At 40.9% G+C, this 21554-nt stretch overlaps 1 protein-coding gene across 7 annotated transcripts in view; it reads right to left on the bottom strand.

Annotated features, from left to right (window-relative positions):
• CYRIB (CYFIP related Rac1 interactor B) overlaps positions 1 to 21554 on the bottom strand; it is a 261661-nt gene that overhangs the window by 22109 nt on the left and 217998 nt on the right. For all 7 annotated transcript variants that reach the window (XM_089677502.1, XM_089677498.1, XM_089677501.1 and 4 more), the window contains 4 exons: positions 19964 to 20085; positions 15317 to 15422; positions 5937 to 6073; positions 2440 to 2517 (listed from right to left, as the gene is read on the bottom strand). In XM_089677502.1, the coding sequence (XP_089533628.1) occupies positions 2440 to 2517; positions 5937 to 6073; positions 15317 to 15422; positions 19964 to 20085 (443 nt within the window). The remainder of the gene's footprint in view (positions 1 to 2439; positions 2518 to 5936; positions 6074 to 15316; positions 15423 to 19963; positions 20086 to 21554) is intronic.

Below are 21554 nucleotides of genomic sequence, written 5' to 3'. Positions count from 1 at the left end.
ACATTCATTCAACACTCCTGAATGCCTGTGTCCCCATGCTGAAATTGGTGGTTCATTATGCAGACCCACTTCTTACCCCAAAATTCAGGAAGTGCTATAAGGGCAGGTGGAAAGAACCACAGAGAACAACTGGGGACATGCTATCTGACACACCTGAACCATGCAGGATAGTAGAGTCTTCAACAAGTTTGGGATTCAAAGGCGCATGTGGTGGGATAAGTATAAGTATTCACAATTTTTTTTTGCAGGCACTTACAGTGTTCATTTTTTTTTTTTTAACATAGGGAGAGTCACTTTAAATAAAATGGCTTCAACCAAGGCTTCATTCTGATTAAAAAAATAGATACTAAAAAAGACCACACAGTGCAAGGGCAGCCTATGAGGTAGGTAAGAGCATTTTAAAATCTTTTCAAAGGGCCCATGACAAGACCTGCCTGCTCTCTCTACAAAATAGTGCACCTAACTGAAGAGAACTTATCAAGATCCGGGGATCCAGGGCTCAATTCATAAAACGTTATTGACCGCTTTAAGATCAGCAGTAAGAGAGCTTTTCGACATTTTTTTTTGCAGTTCACTAAACAATGTTACTGAAATACCGCATGCACATTATACCCCTTGTGTCCTTTACTGAATGGGTAGGCTGCCATCCCCCTCATGCCCCAAATGCATGAGAGCGGATGGTACATTTTACCATATGGTATGGGACTGCCTGGTCATATGCTCCTTTTGGTCTGCCTCTACAAGATTTATTGGGTCCGTACGCCAACTGCACAACATTTGAAACCTTTCCCGGGGTCTATTGGGATAATTAGATGATGACACCCTCACCAATTGCACCAAACTCCTTTTTCGCCTGTTTTTTTTATATGCTAAAAAAATTATAATTATTCAGTGGAAATAATCTGCTCCCACAATAACCCACTGGCTTAGACATATTGACCAGGCTATCCCGAAGTTAACAAATGAGGCCCATGGCCGCCCTGAGAAATTTGAAAATGTTTTGTCCCCCTGGGTGAATACACAAGACACAATACCATCAGACTAAAATGGTCTAGATATCTTTTGTATGTCATGCTATGCAGCTAGGCGCTGCTTGGATTGGCTTGACTCTCCAAGTGTGCCTTGATGTACTGAATGACATATCCTATACAGTAGGAACATTTTGTAATTATGTTGGTAAAAAAATAAAATAAAAATAAAAAAACAACTTAAAGTGGTTGTAAAGGCTCGAGGTTTTTTACCTTTCATGCTTTCTATGCATGAATGTAAAAAACCTTCCGTTGCAGCAGTGCCCCCAGCCTCATTACTTACCTGACCCTTATCGTGATCCATCGATGTCCATAACAGCCTCGGCTGTCCAGGGTCTCTGCCACTTCACTGGCTAAGACAACAAGCGGGAGCCATTGGCTCCCGCTGCTGTCAGTCAATGAGGAGAGACAGGGGGCAGGGCCAAGCCGTGGCTCTGTGTGTGAATGGACACATGGAGCAGCGGCTTGGGAACAGCCTGCTTGGGTGTCCCTAAAGCAAGCTGCTTGCTATAGGACCCGACAGAAAGGAGGAGCCAGGAGCACTGAGAAGAGGAGGATCCAGGCTGCACTGTGCAAACCCACTGCTCAAAGCAGGTAAGTATAGACATGTTTGTTATTTTACAAAAAAAAAAGAAAAAAAGAACCATTAGTATTGCTTTAATAAAATCAATAAAAATTTACCTTAACAAAATATATTGAATGCACTATTTCTTCACGACATGTGGTATTTTAGTGTCAGAAAACTCATGGTACTTTACCACCGGCACTCCCTGGCATCTTTAACAACCAGGAAAAAGCTGGCTGTAAAAGTGTTGGCAACCACCGGTATCCTTTGGTACTTGCTTAGACTGACATACAGGAGTCTGAAGTTGTAATTTAAAGAGAACTTGATAAAAAAATAATGTTCTTTATCATGGAACAACATACATTCCACAATATTAATTATGCTACCAAAATTAGTGTGTGCTTTAAATTGTTTCCAACACTATGCTTTCTGCTTTCTGGATGCTGCCATTTTGCTGAAGCCCACAGCAGCAGTAAATCTTTAGGCTGTTAGCAGATCGGCCTCTACAATTTCAGCACAGTGCCGACAAATAGAGAGGAACTGAGCATGTGCAGAGCAGTGTGAGACAATGTAGTACTGGATTTTAAACAGTATAGACACTTATTTGTAATGTTTTACATATTTATACCTGCAAAGGGGACCAGCATGAAGTGATCTAGCAGGACCTAATTTTCTGACTTAAGTTCCACTTCAATGTATGAAACACATTTCTAAAAAAATATGGCAACCCCAAACAGTCCCTGCTGTAAGTGCATTGATATCCTGCTTAAACATTTTATAGAAAGAAACAAGATAATTATCTCATGAATACACTCAAGCATTGGATTTTAAGATAAATTTCCATACTGGAACATTGTTAATCCTCATACGACTTAGAGTTCTTCTGTAATAGCTGAAGTCGTTCTGGATGGCCGGATTTGTCATCTAGAAAGAGACATCAGAGCATCATCACAAAGAGCACAGAAGGTTATTAAATTAACAATGGAAAATATGTTGTCACAAATAAAATATTTTTATTTTTTAATTCCTGAGCATTCCAAAACAAAATTGATCGTCTATACTGAATACCAATCCTTATGCAGGGCTGTTTTGGTCTCTAGGTAACATCATGGCCATATATTCTTGAACTTACCTGAGAAGTCTCTTCTCCTTTACACACATCTCCCAGTATGCATAGCCTGCAGTATTTTCTCTTCAGAAAATTACACAAACTAATCACATCAGTCCCTGCTTAGCCCTCACTCTAGAAAAAAAAAAAAAACTCTGGAAATACATATACTTGAACCAATTCCGATCTCTCCCCTGTATATGCTTCTATGCTGCAGAGTAATATTTAAATTTCTGCTATGGACGTTTTTATTTCAGCAAGAACTGTCATTACATAGTTACATAGTTAGTCTGGCTGAAAAAAGACAAAAGTCCATCCAGTTCGACCACCAAAAAAAAAAAAAAAAAAAAAAAAGGTTATAATCCTACAGCCACAGTTGATCCAGAGGAAGGCAAAAAAAACCCCAGCAAAGCATGATCCAATTTGCTCCTGCTGGGGAAAAAAAACTCCTTCCTGATCCCCCGAGAGGCAATCGGATATTCCCTGGATCAACTTTACCTATAAATGTTATATCCAGTTATATTCTGAGTATTAAATAAGCTAACAAAGTAATACATATATTGAAAAGGCAAAACTTTTATTTTCATTTTGGATAGAGTTAGGGTGAGTTATAATCTCTGTCGGTTTCTTTTTTGTCATCTCTGCCCCAATTGGAGAGATTTTCCTTCACTTCCTGTCCCATAGCCAAAAAAAAATCCCTGGTTGTCAACAGAATTAGCGTTCCCATTGGAAGATATCCTCTCTATTCCTGTTCTGGGGACATCCAAAAAGTTGAGATTTGCTTTCACACAGCCCAGAGTACCAGCCTCCATCCCCCACCCACCGTGTGTGAACCTTCCACCCCCACCCCCCCCAAGTCTCCCGGGCTCTGCTTGCCCATCTGTGGGCCCGGGACTGGCTCAGTGTGAGTAGGCGGCTAGAGGGGAGGGAGGAGAGCGAATCCCGTCCGCTCCCCTTCTTGTCCTGACCCGGAAGTGACGTTTGACATCACTTCCAGGTCCCCATTCACAGATTCCCGGCCATTGAGGCCAGGAAAGAATGAAATGCGGTGCAATGTGCACTGCATTACACTCAGGGGAGTACAGGAGAGACATGCAGGGTTTTTTAAACACTGCATGTCTAATTAAAGAGAATCTGTGACCAAAAAATCATCAAACGAGACTTTTTGTCCCCTATGTGATGAAAAAAAAAGTTAAGTAGAAAAAACTTTTAACAGTAAAAAAATCAAAGTTGCACCCAAGCACATAACATCCCCACATAAAAAAAAAATTTGAGGCCCCCCACATATATGCACATGCAAAAAGTAAAAGCACACGCTGGGGCACCTACGCATGAAAACGTCGATTGCGATACACGTTACAAATCACTGCGCACGCCAGAAGGAAAGCAATAATTCTAGCACCAGACCTCCTCCGTAACGCTAAAATGATGACCTATAAGGGGCTTTAAAAGAATTGCATATATAAAATATAGGGTGCTGAAATTTGTCGCCATTTCACGAGCACACACAAATTTAAGGTTTGACATGTTGGATATCTATTTACTCGGTGGAACCGCATCTTTTATATTTTACCAAAAAATAGAGTAATTCATTGCTTTTTTGTGCCCTAAAATTAATTTTTGTATTTTTAATTTTTTGGTAATTTTGGGTTTCCCAGACCTTTGCAGTAATATCATGCGACATAAAAAAATGCAACTACCATTATTTTATTCTGTAGGGTCTTTGCCTTCAGAAAATATATGTTTGGGGGTTTTGTGTAATCTTCAAGCCTAAAATGATTTTTTTAAACTTAAAAATGCAAAAATGGCTTTGGCAGCAAAAGGTATAAAGGATGAGCCCGACACGCACCCAATCAGTGCTCACTACACTGCCTCTCTCCTCCCTGCTAGTCGCCGGGTGCAGTGCTGGAGACAGGCAGGGAGGGGAGGAGGGAAAAAACGGCGCAAAGTAAAAAAAATTAAAAGTTTAAGTCGCCATAAAGCTCCTTTTGATTTTAAAAGTCCCAGACATTCCTAACAGCACCTCAGATTTAAATACGGTTTTGGTTAAAATGTATTTTTTTTTTATCAGGAGATTTTCATGAGGGACAAGTAGATTGGGGCACCGGTTTTGTCCCTGGACAAGCAGTTTTTTAAAAAATGTCCATACCCCTGGGGTTAGTTAGGTAATTAGGTTTATTAACTAACCCAGTGTTTCTCAACCTTTTTTCAGTCAAGGCACCCTTTAAAATTATGGACAGTCCCGAGGCACCCTTTAAAATCATGGACAGTCTGGAGGCACCCCATTCTAAAATGTGAAAAACTATTCTAATAGTTTTATATAACGCAGCAACATCCACACATGTAGGACACCCAACATTAGAGGGGATTTATTCTTCCAAAGCAAATACACTTTTGCACACTGGTACTGACTAGTATTCCAATGTTTCTCTTCTCCCTCAGTTTTTCTCCATCACTGAGCTAATGTCACTCCAGCACTGATGGAGAGGGGCAGGGGAGGGTCAAACTAGGATGCTGTGCAGGAAGCTGACATCCTCCTTATCAACTGATGATGTCATTGGTTGTCAGAAAGCCGGCGGCTAGAAGGTCGTAATGGCTTGTATACAAGTTTTGGGTAATGTTTAGACATTTTGCCAAGGCACCCCTGAAGAAACCTTAAGGCACCCCAGAGTGCCTGGGCACCCTGGTTGAGAAAGGCTGAACTAAACTATGGGTTTAGTTGAAATAGGAAATAATTTAAAAATCTCAATTTCAAGTTTCTCAACGTAAACTAAAAAACATACTGGTGTTTTTTTAGATTGAGGGATTAAGCTGATAGAGCCCAGGAGAAACCGATGCAAACTCAAAGAACGTATTCCTGGTGGGAACCAAAGCCAGGACCCAGTCGCTGTTCATGCCATTTTATGGTTCTTATCCATTTGCTTGAATTAGTCTTTGGTCACACCAAATCTGACTTTGAAATCATGCAATTTCAAGTGAAGTCTCATGATTTCAAAGTCGGATGCGACTTCAGGTGCAACTTCATGCACAGATGTCTATGCAAAATGCACTTGAACTTGCAAAACGTAGTGCATGAAGTATTCGGAATCAAACTGATATAACCGCTTCCATTGCGGACAATAGGGTGCAACTTGTTGTGCGATTTGAAACTATAGAGGACACTTGGAATAACACAAAATAAATAACATGAATAGAAACACCTAACAATCCGGCCACAATCACACTATCATCATACCTTAAGCTCATCAAAGCGAAGGGTGAAGTGAAGAATTTCGGCAAACTGTTTGGCAAGAGCCTGCTCTCGCTCCAGGTGCTGTGTTGGGGAATAGGGGGTGCTGGTCAACGCTCCTAACAGTCCACGCAATGCTGCCTCTAAATAGAACAAAAAATAATGGTATAGGTTAATAAAGTAAAATACAAGACAACCAGTGAGGTCATGGCGAGAGGCCAAAGAAGATTTTTACCCCCTTCATGCCCAGGCCTTTTTTCAGCTTTCAGCACTGTCACACTTTGAAAGGCAATTATTCAGTCATGCAACACTGTACCCAAATAATTTTTTTTGCTTTTTTTTTGTATACAAATAGAGCTTTTTTGGCGATATTTTATCACCACTGGGTTTTTTTGCTATATAAATGAAAAAAGGCTGAAAATACTGAAAATAATACTTAGTTTCTGTTATAGAAATTTGCAAATAAATAATCTCTCTTCATAAATGTAGGCCAAATGTATTCTGCTATATTTCTTTGGTAAAAAAACCCCAAACCAGTATACATTTTTTTAGTCTGTGTGAAACTTATGGAACATACTATGGTTGGTGTGTGTGTGTGTGTGTGTGTGTGTACGTGTGTGTACAGTATACTTAAAAATTGATCAGTCCTGGTGTACTGACACCTCTCATTTCATGAAACCCTAAAAATGCCAGGAATGTGCAAATACATCCCAAATTACTCCTTTTTGGAAAGTAGACAGTGCCAGGTAAGAAGCATAACAAGTTTTTTGAAGTTGTAATTTTTTTGCCCCAATATTTTGGAAAATGAAGAAATTAAATTAAAAAAATTTCCACAAAGTTAACATTTTAAGTTATTTCTCACACAGGGCATAGTCATACTTACAATTACACACCAAAGCACATTCTGCTAAATGCCTCCCAAGCATGGGGATACCACATGAGACTTTTTCACAGCCAAAATCCAAGGAGAACCTTCAGGAATTCCAGGGGCATAAATTACGCATCCAATTTCTTGACTACCTATCACATTTCTGGAGGCCCTGTAAAACCAGGACAGTGGAAACAGCACAAAATGACCACGCCCCAAGGTGTTTTCTAGGAGGCATAGTGAGTCTTTTGAAGGCTTTATTTTATTAGCCGTAGGTTTTTGTAAAATGTGTAATGACAATTTTTTCAATTAATAAGATATTTCTCACACATAGCATGGGCAGACTTAAACCCAAAACACTTTCGCCATACTCCTCCTGAGCATGATGATACCACACGTGTAAGGCTATTTCACTGTCTGGGAAACCGGACATTGTATCTTGTGTATCATACAAATCAACCAGTTGTGTCAAAACAAATGTACTGATGGCCTGTGTGTCAGTAATCAGGGAATACAGCCTAATGGCAGCACAGTGGCTAAATGGTTAGCACTTCCGCCTGGCAGTACTAGGGTCATTGGTTCAAATCCCAGCCACGGCACCACCTGCTTGGAGTTTGCATGTTCTCCCTGTGCCTGCGTAGTTTCCTGCCACACTCCAAAGACATACTGGTAGGTTAATTGGATCCTGTCTAAATTGGCCCTAGTATGTGTATGAATGTAAGTTAGGGACTTTAGATTCTACACCCCTTGAGGGTTAGGGACTGATGTGAATGTACAATATATATGTAAAGCACTGCGTACATTGACAGCGCTATACAAGTAAATGAAATAAATAAATAAATAATGCAGTATTAGCTATAGAAGTCCCAGTTCCTTTAAGCCAAGCAGGCCTAGACTACTGGTACATGTCTGCCCTCAGGAATGCCATTTTCACTGGCCAGAAACTACAGAAGGCTAAAGAAAGGAAGAACAAAAGAGTTCATGTGGTTCCAGGAGTGAAGATGTCCGCAGGGGATGGCTAGGACTGGTGTCTCGCAGCAACAAAGTCAGTCAGATGTACAAATGGGTCAGTTTAGGAGGCAGACATGGTCAGCAAACAAGCAAAGGATTGGTCCAGGCAGCAGGCAGAAATGTGGTCAATAAACAGGCAACACTGCATTGGTGTAGTAGTGATCAGTAACACTGTTGCTGGTTACACTGGTCTGGTGACATATGTAGTGGCAATCAGGAGCACTGTCACTGGATTACAATCGTCTGGTGATACTGGGGGATAGTGTGGCAGCAATCTGGAATACTGCTGCTGACTTGGCGTAACGATGCTGGGACTGGTCTGGCGACAATCAGGGACACAGTTACTGGCTTAGACTGGTGACTGCGAATGGTGTTGACCAGGAAAATGGTTGCTTGCTGCACTGGTCTAGTGTGGTGGCAATCAGGAATACTACACTGGTCTGGCAACATTGTGGCTGGTGTGGTGGTGACTGGAGAACACATGTCACAGCTGTGATGCTTTGCAGCAGTGGCAAGAATTAAACCCCCCTGTATACCTACCAATGATCCATTTAAGTGAATGTGGGTGCTTGTGTATGGTCCAAGGGGTCAAAATCAGGGTGGTAAGGAGGCAATACAATGTCTTCTCAATTCCTGTTAAATGCTCTCTGAAGAGCCATCTGAACACGGGTGGCTCTTCAGAGTGCAATGCACATGTGAACAAGTCCTTATGGTGACTTTATGACTGGTGTGGCAGTGATCAGGGACACTGCTTGGCATCACTGGTCTGGTGACATTGTACTGCTGTGGCGGCGATCAGAGGAAAAGGCTGGCAGCACTGACATACAGTGATATCAGAGCAGCCAGCCAAACAAGTGGAAATCATTGGAGCCTACTTCCTTGACTTCCAGTTCCAGGGTCATGGTCCAAGGTATGATATATACATAGTTATAATGGTCCAAGATGAACCAATTAAACTATGTAAAAATATATCATGCCGGAATTATTTTTTAAACAGCGGCGTGTTACGAATAGCTTCTTGACATATATTGGCTTTCTCCTTTACTGCCTACAGGCCGTACCGCACATGTAAGCTCCCTCCTCAGAGTAAGCACACTCAAAACTACTCTACTAGTGCGTATTGAGATCCAGCGATTCTTTCCTATTTCTCTGGTCTAAAGCCCATGAGCACTTTTATGCTGGTCAATAATCTTACCTGTATATAGAATATTGTCTGTTAGGCCTCTTGCACACTGGAGTCAAACACGCTGGATTTTTTATTGATCTGAATTTAAATGCGTTGTTGTCTATGGAGCAATTCATACAGCTGAGCAAAGATCATTAATACAGCGATGAGTTCAGAGCTCCTAGATTGTAAGCTCCAAAGAGCAGGGCCCTCGATCCCCTCATGTTTTGCATTGTATTGGTATTGTTCTGTCACATGTTCTGTCCCCCTTTGTAATGTACAGCGCTGAGCGAACTATTGGCGCTTTATAAATACTGTATAATAATAATAATAATAATAATAATAAAGTGATTGAGCCATTGAGTGCAGCATTGTACTCATCTAGAAGCATGTTTACTCCAGTATAAATAAGTATATTACAACACTGGCAATGAAGAAGAATTTTACTCATCCATACACTTACGCACCTTTACGCACAATTACTCAAGGACTTTACACACAGTTTTTCTACTCAGGAAATTTATGTCAACAAGTTTCCGAGTAAACATCAGTAAATTATTACGGCCGTGTGCAAGGGGCCTTATTTGTGTTTGTTACATCCAATCACTGTCCAGTGCTTGCCGCCTCCACCTCCGAAACATCTCTAAGATATTCCCCTTCTTAACCAATGACACCACAAAGCGTCTGGTCATCTCGCGCCTTGACTACTGCAAATTCCTCCTCACTGGCTTATCTTTACATAGACTATCCCCCCTCCAGTCCATCATGAATGCTGCTGCCAGGCTCATCCACCTTACCAACCGTTCGGCGTCTCACCCAACAAATTAAATTCAAGATACTTACAACAACTTATAAAGCCACCCACAACTCTGCCTCCAGCTACAATCACTAACCTTGTCTTACAATATCGACCAAATCGTTCTCTTCGTTCCTCCCAAGCACCCCTGCTCTATAGCTCTCTTGTCACCTCCTGCCATGCTCACCTCCAGGACTTCTCCAGAGCTGCTCCCATCCTCTGGAACTCCCTTCCCCACTGTGTCCAACTATCTCCTACTCTGTCCACTTTTACTCAGTCCATCCGCCACAGTTATTACCTTTTGTATGAACTGACCCTCCCTCTTAGGGCTCATGTACAGTGCAGCTGATAAACTCACGTTTAGGAGCTTTTCTGCGTTTTTTTCAGCAGCCCCTGAACTCTCCCTAATGTTTTCCTATGTGTCCATGTACACATCTTCGTTTACAGTCATTTACAGGCAGTTGAGTTTACAGTAGTTTTTTTTTAACGCACCAAACTTGCGTTTAGGAGTAGATTTTATCAGCGTTTCAGATACCAAATGCGTGTAAACGCACGTAAACTCGGCTAACCGCGTTTAGAAGCGTTTTTTAACTGTTCCATATCCAGATGCTGTCCAGAGCCTTTTTTCATCGACAGAAATGCGTGCAAAGTGTTTTCCATGTATTCAAATTGACCCGGTACACCAGCGCAGTCAGTTCCAGGTTTTGCGTGAAGGAAACAATGGTAGAACGTGTCGCATTATGCTCATGATGGGATCCATAGTGAATACAACCAGAAAAGACAGGTCATCTCAACACATACTGCTCTCTCTGCTTCTGCTCTCTATTTCTCTCAAAATGTCGCAAATGCACTAATACAGCTACAATCAACTCTCTCAAAATGTCTGAAATAGTTAATTTTTTGGAAGGTCTCCTAAGGTTATCTTAAAAAAACCCTTCTAAATGTAAACGCGCATAAACGCGGTATGCAAACTTGGCTAAACAGACATTTTTTAAACTATGTTTTCCAACAGTTTCCATCCTTCAAAAGAGTTTTCCAAACGTCCCGTGTACATGAGCCCTTAGACTGTAAGCTCTAACAAGCAGGGCCCTCTGATCCCTCCTGTATTCATTTGTATTGTAATTGTACTGTCTGCCCTTATGTTGTAAAGCACGGCATAAACTGTTGGCGCAATATAAATCCTATATAATAAGAAAAAATAAAACATCCTTGTGGCACTGTATGTAAAATGCATATGTATATAACCACTACTCACAGTGGAACTGTAGTGAGTAATGCAGCTTTGTTTGCTCTGTCACTTAAAAATGGATTGTGACTTTGGGAAGCAGTGATATGGCAAGAAGAAGAGAGTGAGGAGATGATGATTCTGGAAACATACATAACCCTATTTGTATATGAGGCTGTAAGCTCACAAAGCACATAACACTACACACATCAGTGAATTCTCATGGAAAGAACATGAGGCATATATTACCCAGCTGCTGTTGAGGAGGTGCTGCTGGAGATGTATACAAGCAAATGTCAAACATTCTGTACGTACACTGAACTCTGCATAAGATATGATGCAGGCCTCTGTTATAAATAGGACCCCTCGCGTCTTTCCTGGAATACGCAGCTTACAAGAACCACTTATTTTATTTATTTCACATACTTATATAGCGCCATCAATTTACACAGCACTTTACATATATATTGTACATTCACATCAGTCCCTAACCCTCAAGGGGCGTACAATCTAAGGTCCCTAACTCACATTCATACATACACATACTAGGGACAATTTAGACAGGATCCAATTAACCTACCAGCATGTCTGTGGAGTGTGGGAGGAAACCAGAGTACCTGTAGGAAACCCACGCAGGCACAGGGAGAACATGCAAACTCCAGGAAGGTGGTGCCTTGGTTGGGATATGAACCAACGACCCTAGTACTGCCAGGCGGCAGTGCTAACCATTTACTTACACTTCTATGCTTAGACATGGACAATTTGATTTCCAGATACAGCATTTCTTAACTCCTTAAATTGTCTGATAATTAACAAGGCATAGCGCTTTTAATCATTCCATCTGCCAGACATAAAAAAAAATGGTTTTTGGGGTAAAAACCTGAGATCCAGAGCTGTTCTGGTGACCGGGCATGTGCTCGCGGCCCTAACATTTGGGAGAGGTGGGGAGTCAACAGCCTGAAAAGTTTCCTGGAGCCAAACTTCCAAGATCCTCTGGTCCTATTCTCCCTATTCTTCCCTGGTCTTCTATCTGGTTTGGTGTATTTGGCCATCTTGATTGGCCTCCCCAGGATATGGCAACTCATGCGCATGGGAGTTCATTTATCCCGACACCAAGGTATGCCAGGAATGTAAAACGAACTGTGTGTGCGTGCGTGTGTGTTTGCGTGTAGCTCAGTGTACACCAAGGAGAAACATTACTGACAGATATAAGAGGAACTTTAAGGCTGCTTTCACACAGATGTGTTTTTACAGTGCTAATAAAGCATCAAAAACAGAATCCCTTTAAAGCCTATGGGACTCCTCACACCACTGCACTGCGGATGCTGTACTTTTTTGAGGAGTTCTGCTTGCGGCATCTTTGGTGCGGTTTTCAAACCCGCATCAAAAACACAAGTCCCCAATAAATTTATTTGAAAACGTGTCAAAACACACCCGCGTTGCATGTCCAAGTTTCACAGGTGCCTTCTGGGTAATAGACACGCAGAAAACGCACCAGAAATGCAGCAAAAATGCATATGCGTTTTTACATTGAAGCAGCATGAAAACAACCTTAAGGTGGAAGAGACCGAGTCCCTTTAAAAGCCTATCTGCCAGCATTTTTTGACAATTAAGGATTATTCTAAACTCTGGGAGTTACAGGCTGCATTCACGTCTCCACATTTTGGGCATAATATACCTGCATGTCTGGTGTAGTTTTCTGCAAAACACACCTTCCAAAAGGGTCAATGGTAATGCATATCAGGGTGGATAAAAATCAATGATTTAAAAAAAAAAAAAAAAAAATCGGATTTTTTTTTTTTTATTTAAATCGGATTTTTTTAAATAAAATGCTTTTTGAGGAAAATATATTACCATCCAAAGGTTATTCCATCATGAAATAAAGATTAGTTTTTTAATTATGTAGAATAAGGCTGTATATGTTTAATTTTTTTGGTAAATAAATTCCATGAATCCATTCACAATGTCATGCTCTTCCTGAGGTTTCTGTAAGATTATTGGGCAGTTTCTCTGCCTACAAGATATTATCACAGATGTTCGGTTTACTTTTGCAGTTCTCAAAACTGAATTTGACTCAGCGGAGATCACATGTCTCTTCTTCACAGCAAAAATGTTATAACATGAACAGAGTTAAGAAAAAGACCTTCATCCTAACTTCTACAAACCTATGAATACAGAATCAACCCCTTCACTGCTAAGTTTCAAGAAGTTCAGTGAATAGAATAGAAACAATATTGTTCTGATTGTTTGGAGTGGAATAGATCTGCACAAGAAGAAAGTGAAACTAAGTGTGAGGAGGAAGGGGCTGACAGTCTACGTTTCTTAAAATATATATATTTTGTTTAGCCAAATTAGTTAAACATGGATGTTGAAGCAAATCACATCTGCTGGAATGTTATTGTTTCAGTTGAATAAATCTATTTAAATTGTTATTATTAAGGTAATGATTATTTTTCTCCTTCCTAAGTACAACAGAAAAGTTGTCCAAATATGAATGATTAACCTATTAAACTGGGGATAAAAAAACTAATATGAAAAGTTATTTTAATAATCTTCATCTACTTGCATATTAAAGTTATACCAGCAAGAATTAGTCTTTATGTAGAAAACTAGGATTTAAATCAAGCCTTACTGACTAGTGATTTAAATCGTGATTTAAATCAAATCCACCCTGATGCATATAAATGGATGAAAAGCGTGGGAGTGTAAACGAAGCCTGTGGTGATTTGTCACTGCTGATTTTGTCATTCTCATGCGACTGGATTGTCCAAATCAGGCAGCATGACTGGGTCATTGAGGTTGGGTTATGACCCTGGCAGTTGAAGAAAACGGGGAATTCTTCCATGAGTAGAGTCTCCACAACATACAAGGATGGTCTGATTGCTAGCAGGTACACCAAACATCTGTTTAGATTGGAGTTAGTATTTATGAGGCTTAGATGTATGCAGCTACAGCAAACTATCCATTGCAATGATGAATTCAGGAAACGCAATGCTTACTGTGACTACTGGAGCTGATAAAATAGATCAAAAAACAACTTTCGATGTATAACTGGCACAGACCTTTAGGGGGAAAAAAACCTGCAGAAATGGGCATGTAGAGCTAATATACCTGCTATCAAAAGCTGTCAAAGCAATGTCACTTACTGATCTTCTAGGCAAAGCCATGTAAACAAAATGATCCACTATTACCCTCTAGAGAACAGACTTCTTTCCCTGCCACCCATCTCCTTTGTTTACCTTAACAGCCCCCCCCCCTCCTTCTCCTCTCCCATGTAATGATTAGAATTTGTAAGGATTTAAAGCTGAACTCCGAGAATTCAGCCACCTTGTAAAATGTGCAGTCATACTATGAGTTAAGTCCAACAAGGTGCATGCCACCTAGTGGACTTATCTTTTAAATGCACATCTGACAGTTTTAGGGAACTCCCAGAGGATAGCTATTGCTACATTTCTGGAGCTCCAGCAGTAACCCTTCTGGTCTCAGCCCAGACTGGGGGTTGGCAGAGCAGAGAGCAGTGCCTGACAGTCATCAGCCTTCTGCATGCAGAGCACTGAGACCTGAACAATCGGCTGTGTTTGATCAATGAATGCTCAGTGTTAGAGCTGGCAGGGGACAGATGCAGCATCGCACTGATACTGCATTCACCTAGGTAAGTATAATTTTAAAAAAAAACCTAAACTTCTCTTTTAACAAGTGGTTGAATTCCTGGAGAGGAATAGTAAAGCTGTAAAGTAATTCTAAAGGTTGATTTTTTTTAAAAAAAAGTAACAATCATGTTATGCAGTACTTATCTGCTCTGTGCAACGATTTTGCACAGAGCAGCCCCGATCTGTTTCTTTTTAGGTCCCCTGCCGGCAGTTCTGGCTCCTCCCTCCTGCTGAGTGCCCCCAACAAAAAGTCTCTTGCTATGGGGGCACTGGAGCAGGCTGACTGCCGATCCACACTCCTGTAAGTAGACACTATCCATTCACACACAGAGCACAGCTTGGCCATGCCCCTAGTTCTCTCCTCATTGGCTTACTGGCTATGATAGACAGCAGACCAATGGCTCCTGCTGCTGTGTGAGCCAATGAGGAGACATTCAGGAGAGCCACTGCTCTCATGCACATTGCTGGATCAAGATGGGGCTCAGGTAAGTCTAAGGGGGGGGTGTAGAGCTGCACCCAGAAAGTTTTTTACATTAATGCAAAGAATTCGAAAATTTAAAGTACCACTTTAAATTTGTCCTTCATGTCAAGACATCCAACATTTTACAGAGAACACCTCACTATACAACCTGCAAGCAAATTTCCATAAATGCAGTGAATTAAAGACTTACCTAGTCTCTGAGAGAATTCATAGAATTTCTTTAGTTTGCCGACCAGAGGGACGACTGCTCCCCATGCCTTCTCCTGTAACTTCTCATCAGTAGCATGTTGTATTGCCTGGAAACAAAAAGATGTAATGTCAGCACTGTGAAACATACCTAAGTCTTCATTTATTTACAGCAGTGTTTCTCAACTCCAGTCCTCATGGACCCCCAACAGGTCATGTTTTCAGGATTTCCATTATTTTGCACAGGTGATTTGATCAGTTTCACTGCCTTAGTAATTACCACAGCTGTTTCATCTGAGGGAAATCCTGAAAACATGACCTGTTGGGGGTCCATGAGGACTGGAGTTGAGAAACACTGATTTACAGGGAGAGCAGCTTTATGGCTTCATGTGACGTGTTCATGTAGGTCTGCAGTGATCTGGCTTTCAGCAATCGATCACTAGAAAGGGATGTACATTCATTAAACAGCTGGACCAAAACCAAGAGCTCAGGGCAATCTTTTTATTTTTATATTATTATTATACAGGATTTATATAGCGCCAGTTTGCTCAGCACTTTATTTTTATAAAGGGATAGAATCTTTACAAGGTTTTTAGTGTTGCTGTCATACAAACTGGGAATATGTTCCTTCACCTCTTGCTGTGTGTTACAACACACAAATGCATTTTATTCAATATAAAAGGGCATTGGACAGTTTTCAGTTCTTTTTTTGTTTTGTTTTTAAACCAGCGTTTATTCTGCTTACATTTAGCCTTTCACTTGTTTCTCCTTCTCCATGCTAATGATATTTTAAATGAAACCCATTTTCATTCTACACCTCATTTTAGGCTAGTGACATAATTATTGCATCTCTGTGCTTCTCTAGGCAATGAAGGCAGATTATGTTTCATAGAAAGGGACACTACATAGCTTTCAGAAAACATCACAACACCCTGCATCAGTAACTCCTCTCAAGAGCCCTGAATCCTGATGCAAGCAGTGGGCAGTTATGCAGATATCAAAATGCCTTGATGGGTGGATGTTAGTCTGAAGGATTTGGTCTCCCTAGGCAGAGAGCATTTACATGCAGACTGCCCTAAGTAACACCAACATGTGATGCTGAGCTGCCATGACTAAAAGAGCTAAAATCCAATAAATGAAAGGGGTGGGTCAGGGTCAGTAAGGCTGGGGAGGAAACTGATCGATGTTGGAAATCCTCCATCCAGGAAAGAAGGCAGGCTCTATCTGACTTGCCGTAGCATCTGTTACATACTGTCAGAAGCTCAAAGTGTGCAGCAAAATCAAAGTATGCACCAGTGCGGAAACTGCAATGAAGTGACATCTTGCTGGTTTGGCAAACAAAGAAGTGATGCAATAGAAGCAGGTGAGTGACCTCTAGTGCATTACCTTCAGCGTCAGGATCACTAGTGTAACATGGTCCGTAAACCATTGACCATTATATCTATAGAAAAAGGTTAAAAGGGCGTGCCTGGCTTAGAACTTACCAATCACCAGGTAGGAAAGCAATAAGGAACTTGTTTGTAATAGAGAGTGGATACCATCCATCGGCTCTTCCATGTATGCTCACCATAGCCTGCATTTTACAGCCCATGGCCCTCCTAACCAGGGGTGGACTGACAACTCATGGGGCCCCTGGGCAATAGGGGATCATGGGGCCCCTGTGTCCTTGCCCAAACTCAAAAAAGCCTATGAAAAAGGTACCAGGGGCATCTCATGGGGCCCCCTACTGACCCCGGGCCTTTGGGCAGTGCCCGAGTTTCCAAATGGTCAGTCCGCCTCTGCTCCTATCCCTCTTGTATTGAACTGTATCGTTGCTGTATTGTCTCCCGTTATATTGTAAAGCGCTGAGCAAACTGTTGGCGCTATATAAATCCTGTATAATAATAAAAAGTAACCCACTGAGTGAAGACTGTGTTAGGCCATAGAGTTCTTTGTGCTTAATGCATGCAGAAGAAAGACAGTTCACAATAATGGGCTCTCCAGACTTTTTTTATGCTCTCATTCATTTTTATGGCACTCAGACAGCATCTGACTCCCAAAAACAGCACAATGCACATTTGTGAAGTACCCTGTTGTGCAGTTTTTTTTTTTTAAGCAGCTTTTTTAAATGGGCCCCAAAGAAACTGTACTCTTCATTTGTGGCTTCAAGACACAACATTAACCCCTTCACGCCCCTGGGTAAAACAAATCTAAATGCCTAAGCACAATTCTGCAACGTTGACATGTGATAGTAAAACCATCGATATCATAACTACTTTGTACATCCAGGTGGATTATACCTTGATTTTTTCAGGACAAAAATTGGGATTTCATTTGGTGGTAACTGGTAATGGATAGCTCCTGCTTTTTTTTTATTATCAAAGGAAAACTGGCCCAAAATAGTAAAAAAAAAAATTTTTTTTTTTTATTTAGCTGTGTGTTTCTTGTTACTACCATAACCTACCACCGAAGAACCCAAAATAAATTCTCCAGCTCTTGACTATCGCAGCGATACCATATATGTGTATGTTATTTGTTGTTTGTACCCGTAGTACAGCCCAGAAACAATAGTGTTGGTTTTTTTTGTTTTGTTTTTTACCTAAAACATACTGACACTGACATTAACACTAACTGACACCAATTTTTTTTTTAAATCCTGAACTTTGACCCAAACACTAACCCTGGCACTGAACTAGATCAAACCTTGATCTAGGTATTTTTCTTTATTTTTCTTGTATTTTTTAATATTTATCTTTTTTTTTTACAAACTTTTTTTCCCTCTATGCCAGGAGTTAGAGAGAGACAATGTATCTCTCTTCTCCATTCATAGAGAGAGAAAAAAACAAGGGGGCCATGCTGCACAGTGACCGATCACTGTGATAGCCAATCAGAGGCTATCAAAGCAATCATGTGACCCGTAATCAGAAGTCCTGGGTCTCGATCGTTAGAACAGGACCCGGGGCTCTCAGTGACATCGCGGTCTCTGTGCTGGGAGCGCCGGGGGGGCGCTCCCAGCACAAAAACCAGTAAGCAAATATGCGACCCCACAGAAAAAAGCCCAGTTCCGTGAGGCGGCATATTTGTGTGACATCGGCGTCAAGGGGTTAAAATGGAATTCAACAATGAGGCTGCTGACTTGTTTCTTCCTCAAGTAGCCCTCCCCTATCAAAGTTTGTCTACAAAACGGACAGAATTTTACATTAAACAGAGAAAACTGGATTTCTCTTCTGCTTCTAGCTCTTGGCTGATAATTATTCACCTAGTTCTAACTGTAACCCCCACCCTAACCTTACCCAAGCCTAACAGCTTTTTTTTTTTCCATAGACCAAAGCTCTAGTCTGATCATATCGCTCTGTACTCTCTAATATTGCCTAATCCATATAGTAAGCGCTGCCCTGCACTAATCATAATCCACCCTGATCTTAACCATATCCTCTATAATGCCTTATAACAAAAGAAAGCTTGCTCGACACAATCTGTATACACCTGTACAGTGGAACTCATTTATAAAGCCTACGTTTACCTAAAACTAAAAACAAAAAATCAGCACAAGGGATACAACGTACAGTAAGTAGGTTGTGTCCCTTGTGCTGATTCTTTTTCTCTTAGGAGAAATCTTCCCCCTCTTACCATCCTTCTCCGCCCTCCACCACAGTCTTCTAGTGAAGTGGGGGTTAATACAACTAAAAGGCTGTCTCATCAAGAGAACTTGACTATACCTGACCCCCCACCCAGATCCACCATTCTTAGAAGCTGTACTACAGCTTCTATGAATGACTCAATATCTGTGAATGTAGGGGGCGGAGCTATCAACCATCCGCCCATCCCCTATTCATAGAATTGAAAGATTATGCCAGTGAATGGTAGCATGGAGGAATATTTCTCCTACAAGAAGAAGAATCAGCACAAGAGACACATCATACTATATGTAAGCTTTGTCCCTTAAACTGATTTTCATGTTTTTAGATTTTAGCTAAACTTAGGCTAGGTATTTAGATATGGAACCATTAAAAATGTCATAAAAAAGGAGCATATGTAGGTAGGAGAAATTATTAAGTTGGGCAGCACAGTGGCTAAATGGTTAGCACTTCCGCCTGGCAGTACTAGGGTTGTTGGTTCGAATCCCAGTCACGGCACCACCTGCCTGGAGTTTGCATGTTCTCCTTGTGCCTGAGTGGGTTTCCTCTGGGTACTCTGGTTTCCTCCCACACTCCAAAGACATGCTGGTAGGTTAATTGGCTCCTGTCTAAATTGTCCCTAGTATGTGTATGTATGGATGTGAGTTAGAGACCTTAGATTGTACGCCCCTTGAGGGTTAGGGACTGATGTGAATGCATAATATATATGTAAAGTGCTGCGTAAACTAATGGTACTATATAAGTACCTGAAATAAATAAAATAAATGAAGTTGAATGTGTGAAGAGCATTGGGATAAGGTTGGCATTTATAGTCTCCAAGAAAGAGCCCCACCAAGATTTATAAAGCAAATAAGTTATAAAGAGACAATGAGGTTATTGCTAACCACAGAACTCAGTCTTTTGACAACAAATCTGGCCTTGAGAAATATTCATTATAAGCTGGTTGGTGGCTGTGGGAAAAAACGTTTTCTTGTTAAAAAAAAAAAAAAGCGCTTTAAGAAATAATACAGTTTAAAAAAATTAAACACATTCACCTCTCGGATCTCCAGGCCCGCTCCTCGATACGACTGTAAATCATCCAGGATTCCTTCAGCATCTTTTAATACTACATTCACCTGATTATAAACATCCTTTTCGGACTCTGTAGGCTGAGCATCTGAGAGGCATCAAATCACATGACTGTTAGCTGGCATAATAGGACTATAAAAGCCAACCCCACCAAGAACTGACATTTCAGTTTCGCATTGTTGCCAACAAGGTGGATCACATGCTGGTTTCATGCATCTTTTAGTTACTTCATCTATATAATAACATTGCCTCTACCTAGGTGCTGTGGTTATTACAAAAATGAATGATGGAGTCCTCCTCTCCCAATGGGTCCTAGGCAGAAAAACTCCAGGGAGTTCAGCTCTTGAAGGATGGCAACATTGTTGATGCCCTGGAGGAGGCCACAAACACTAGCCACAAACTACTGGCAGGAAAACTGACTACAGGAGCTTCCAGTAAATATATAAATGGAGATTTAACACTCATGTGCCTATTCAAAACTGAAAAATCACTTTTACATGGAGTTGGCTTTTGACAAGAAAAAAAATGTCAGAAGAAGACTGGCGAAGCAAGCAATTCTAACTAATGTATCAAATCAACTACCCCAAAGAAGACAAATTGCTAAACAGGAGCATATGCAAAGCTAGGACAGATTACTAGGCTGAAACTAGTCACGCTGAACAGTACATGGGGGCAATAGTAACACTTGTATTCTAAACTAAAAACACACAATACATAACCTCAATATGTCTTCATAGTAAATAATTGAATATCCCTTATCAGGTTCGTGTATTTCTAATCTGAGTTCAAATTTTAAAGCTCAATTTATATCAGCTAAATAAATTCCAAGTGCATTAAAACAAAACAGTGATCAAAACATTTCTTCCTAAAGCAGCCACAGCCTGAATAGAAAAGCCTGTCCTCTGCCAGAATGCTGCAGAAGACCCTTGCTCTCTGTGTGGAAACAGTGGTCTTTCTGTAGAGGTCCGACACACCTAAAACTCTACAATAGGCAGATACGCTCCAACTCCTAGATAATTGAAGAGCTCTATCTGATTTAAACTGATAGTTCCGTTGGACTTTAAAATGTTACCCCTCTAGAGAGGAGTGAACCCACTGCCTTGTCTATTGAAATCATCTTTTTAAGCAAACCTTGGCCAACATGTCTTGGAGAATCAAGCATCTGAGTTGAACAGTTTTGACTGATCACGGATGTTTTCTCTATAGAATGAGTGTCGCTTGGAATGCCCTCTTACCATTTCCCTGCTTCCTCCAATGGCATAAACATGCAAGCTTGGGTAATCCAAACATATATGTTTACGCAAAGACCTTTAGAAAGAAGGATCTTTCAGTAGTCAGAATACATATACCTCAGTCTAATATCTATGGCTAGCTTAAAGCGGAACGTCACTCAAAAAGTGAAGTCCTGCCGGTTTTATTGTGTCACTCAGTCTGTAACAGAGTTACAGTTTTGTTATATTTAAATTTTTTTGGGGGGTACCAATTTTTATCAGTACTTGCTCCCACTTCCAAAATCCTTGCCTAGACAAGGATGACATCCCTTGCCCTGGCCCCTCT

The sequence above is a fragment of the Staurois parvus genome, unplaced genomic scaffold, assembly GCF_062004578.1.
Source record: "Staurois parvus isolate SC_StPar_1 unplaced genomic scaffold, SC_StPar_1.0 ptg000187l, whole genome shotgun sequence".
NCBI lineage: Eukaryota > Metazoa > Chordata > Amphibia > Anura > Ranidae > Staurois > Staurois parvus.
This window is presented reverse-complemented; position numbering and strand designations above follow the sequence as displayed.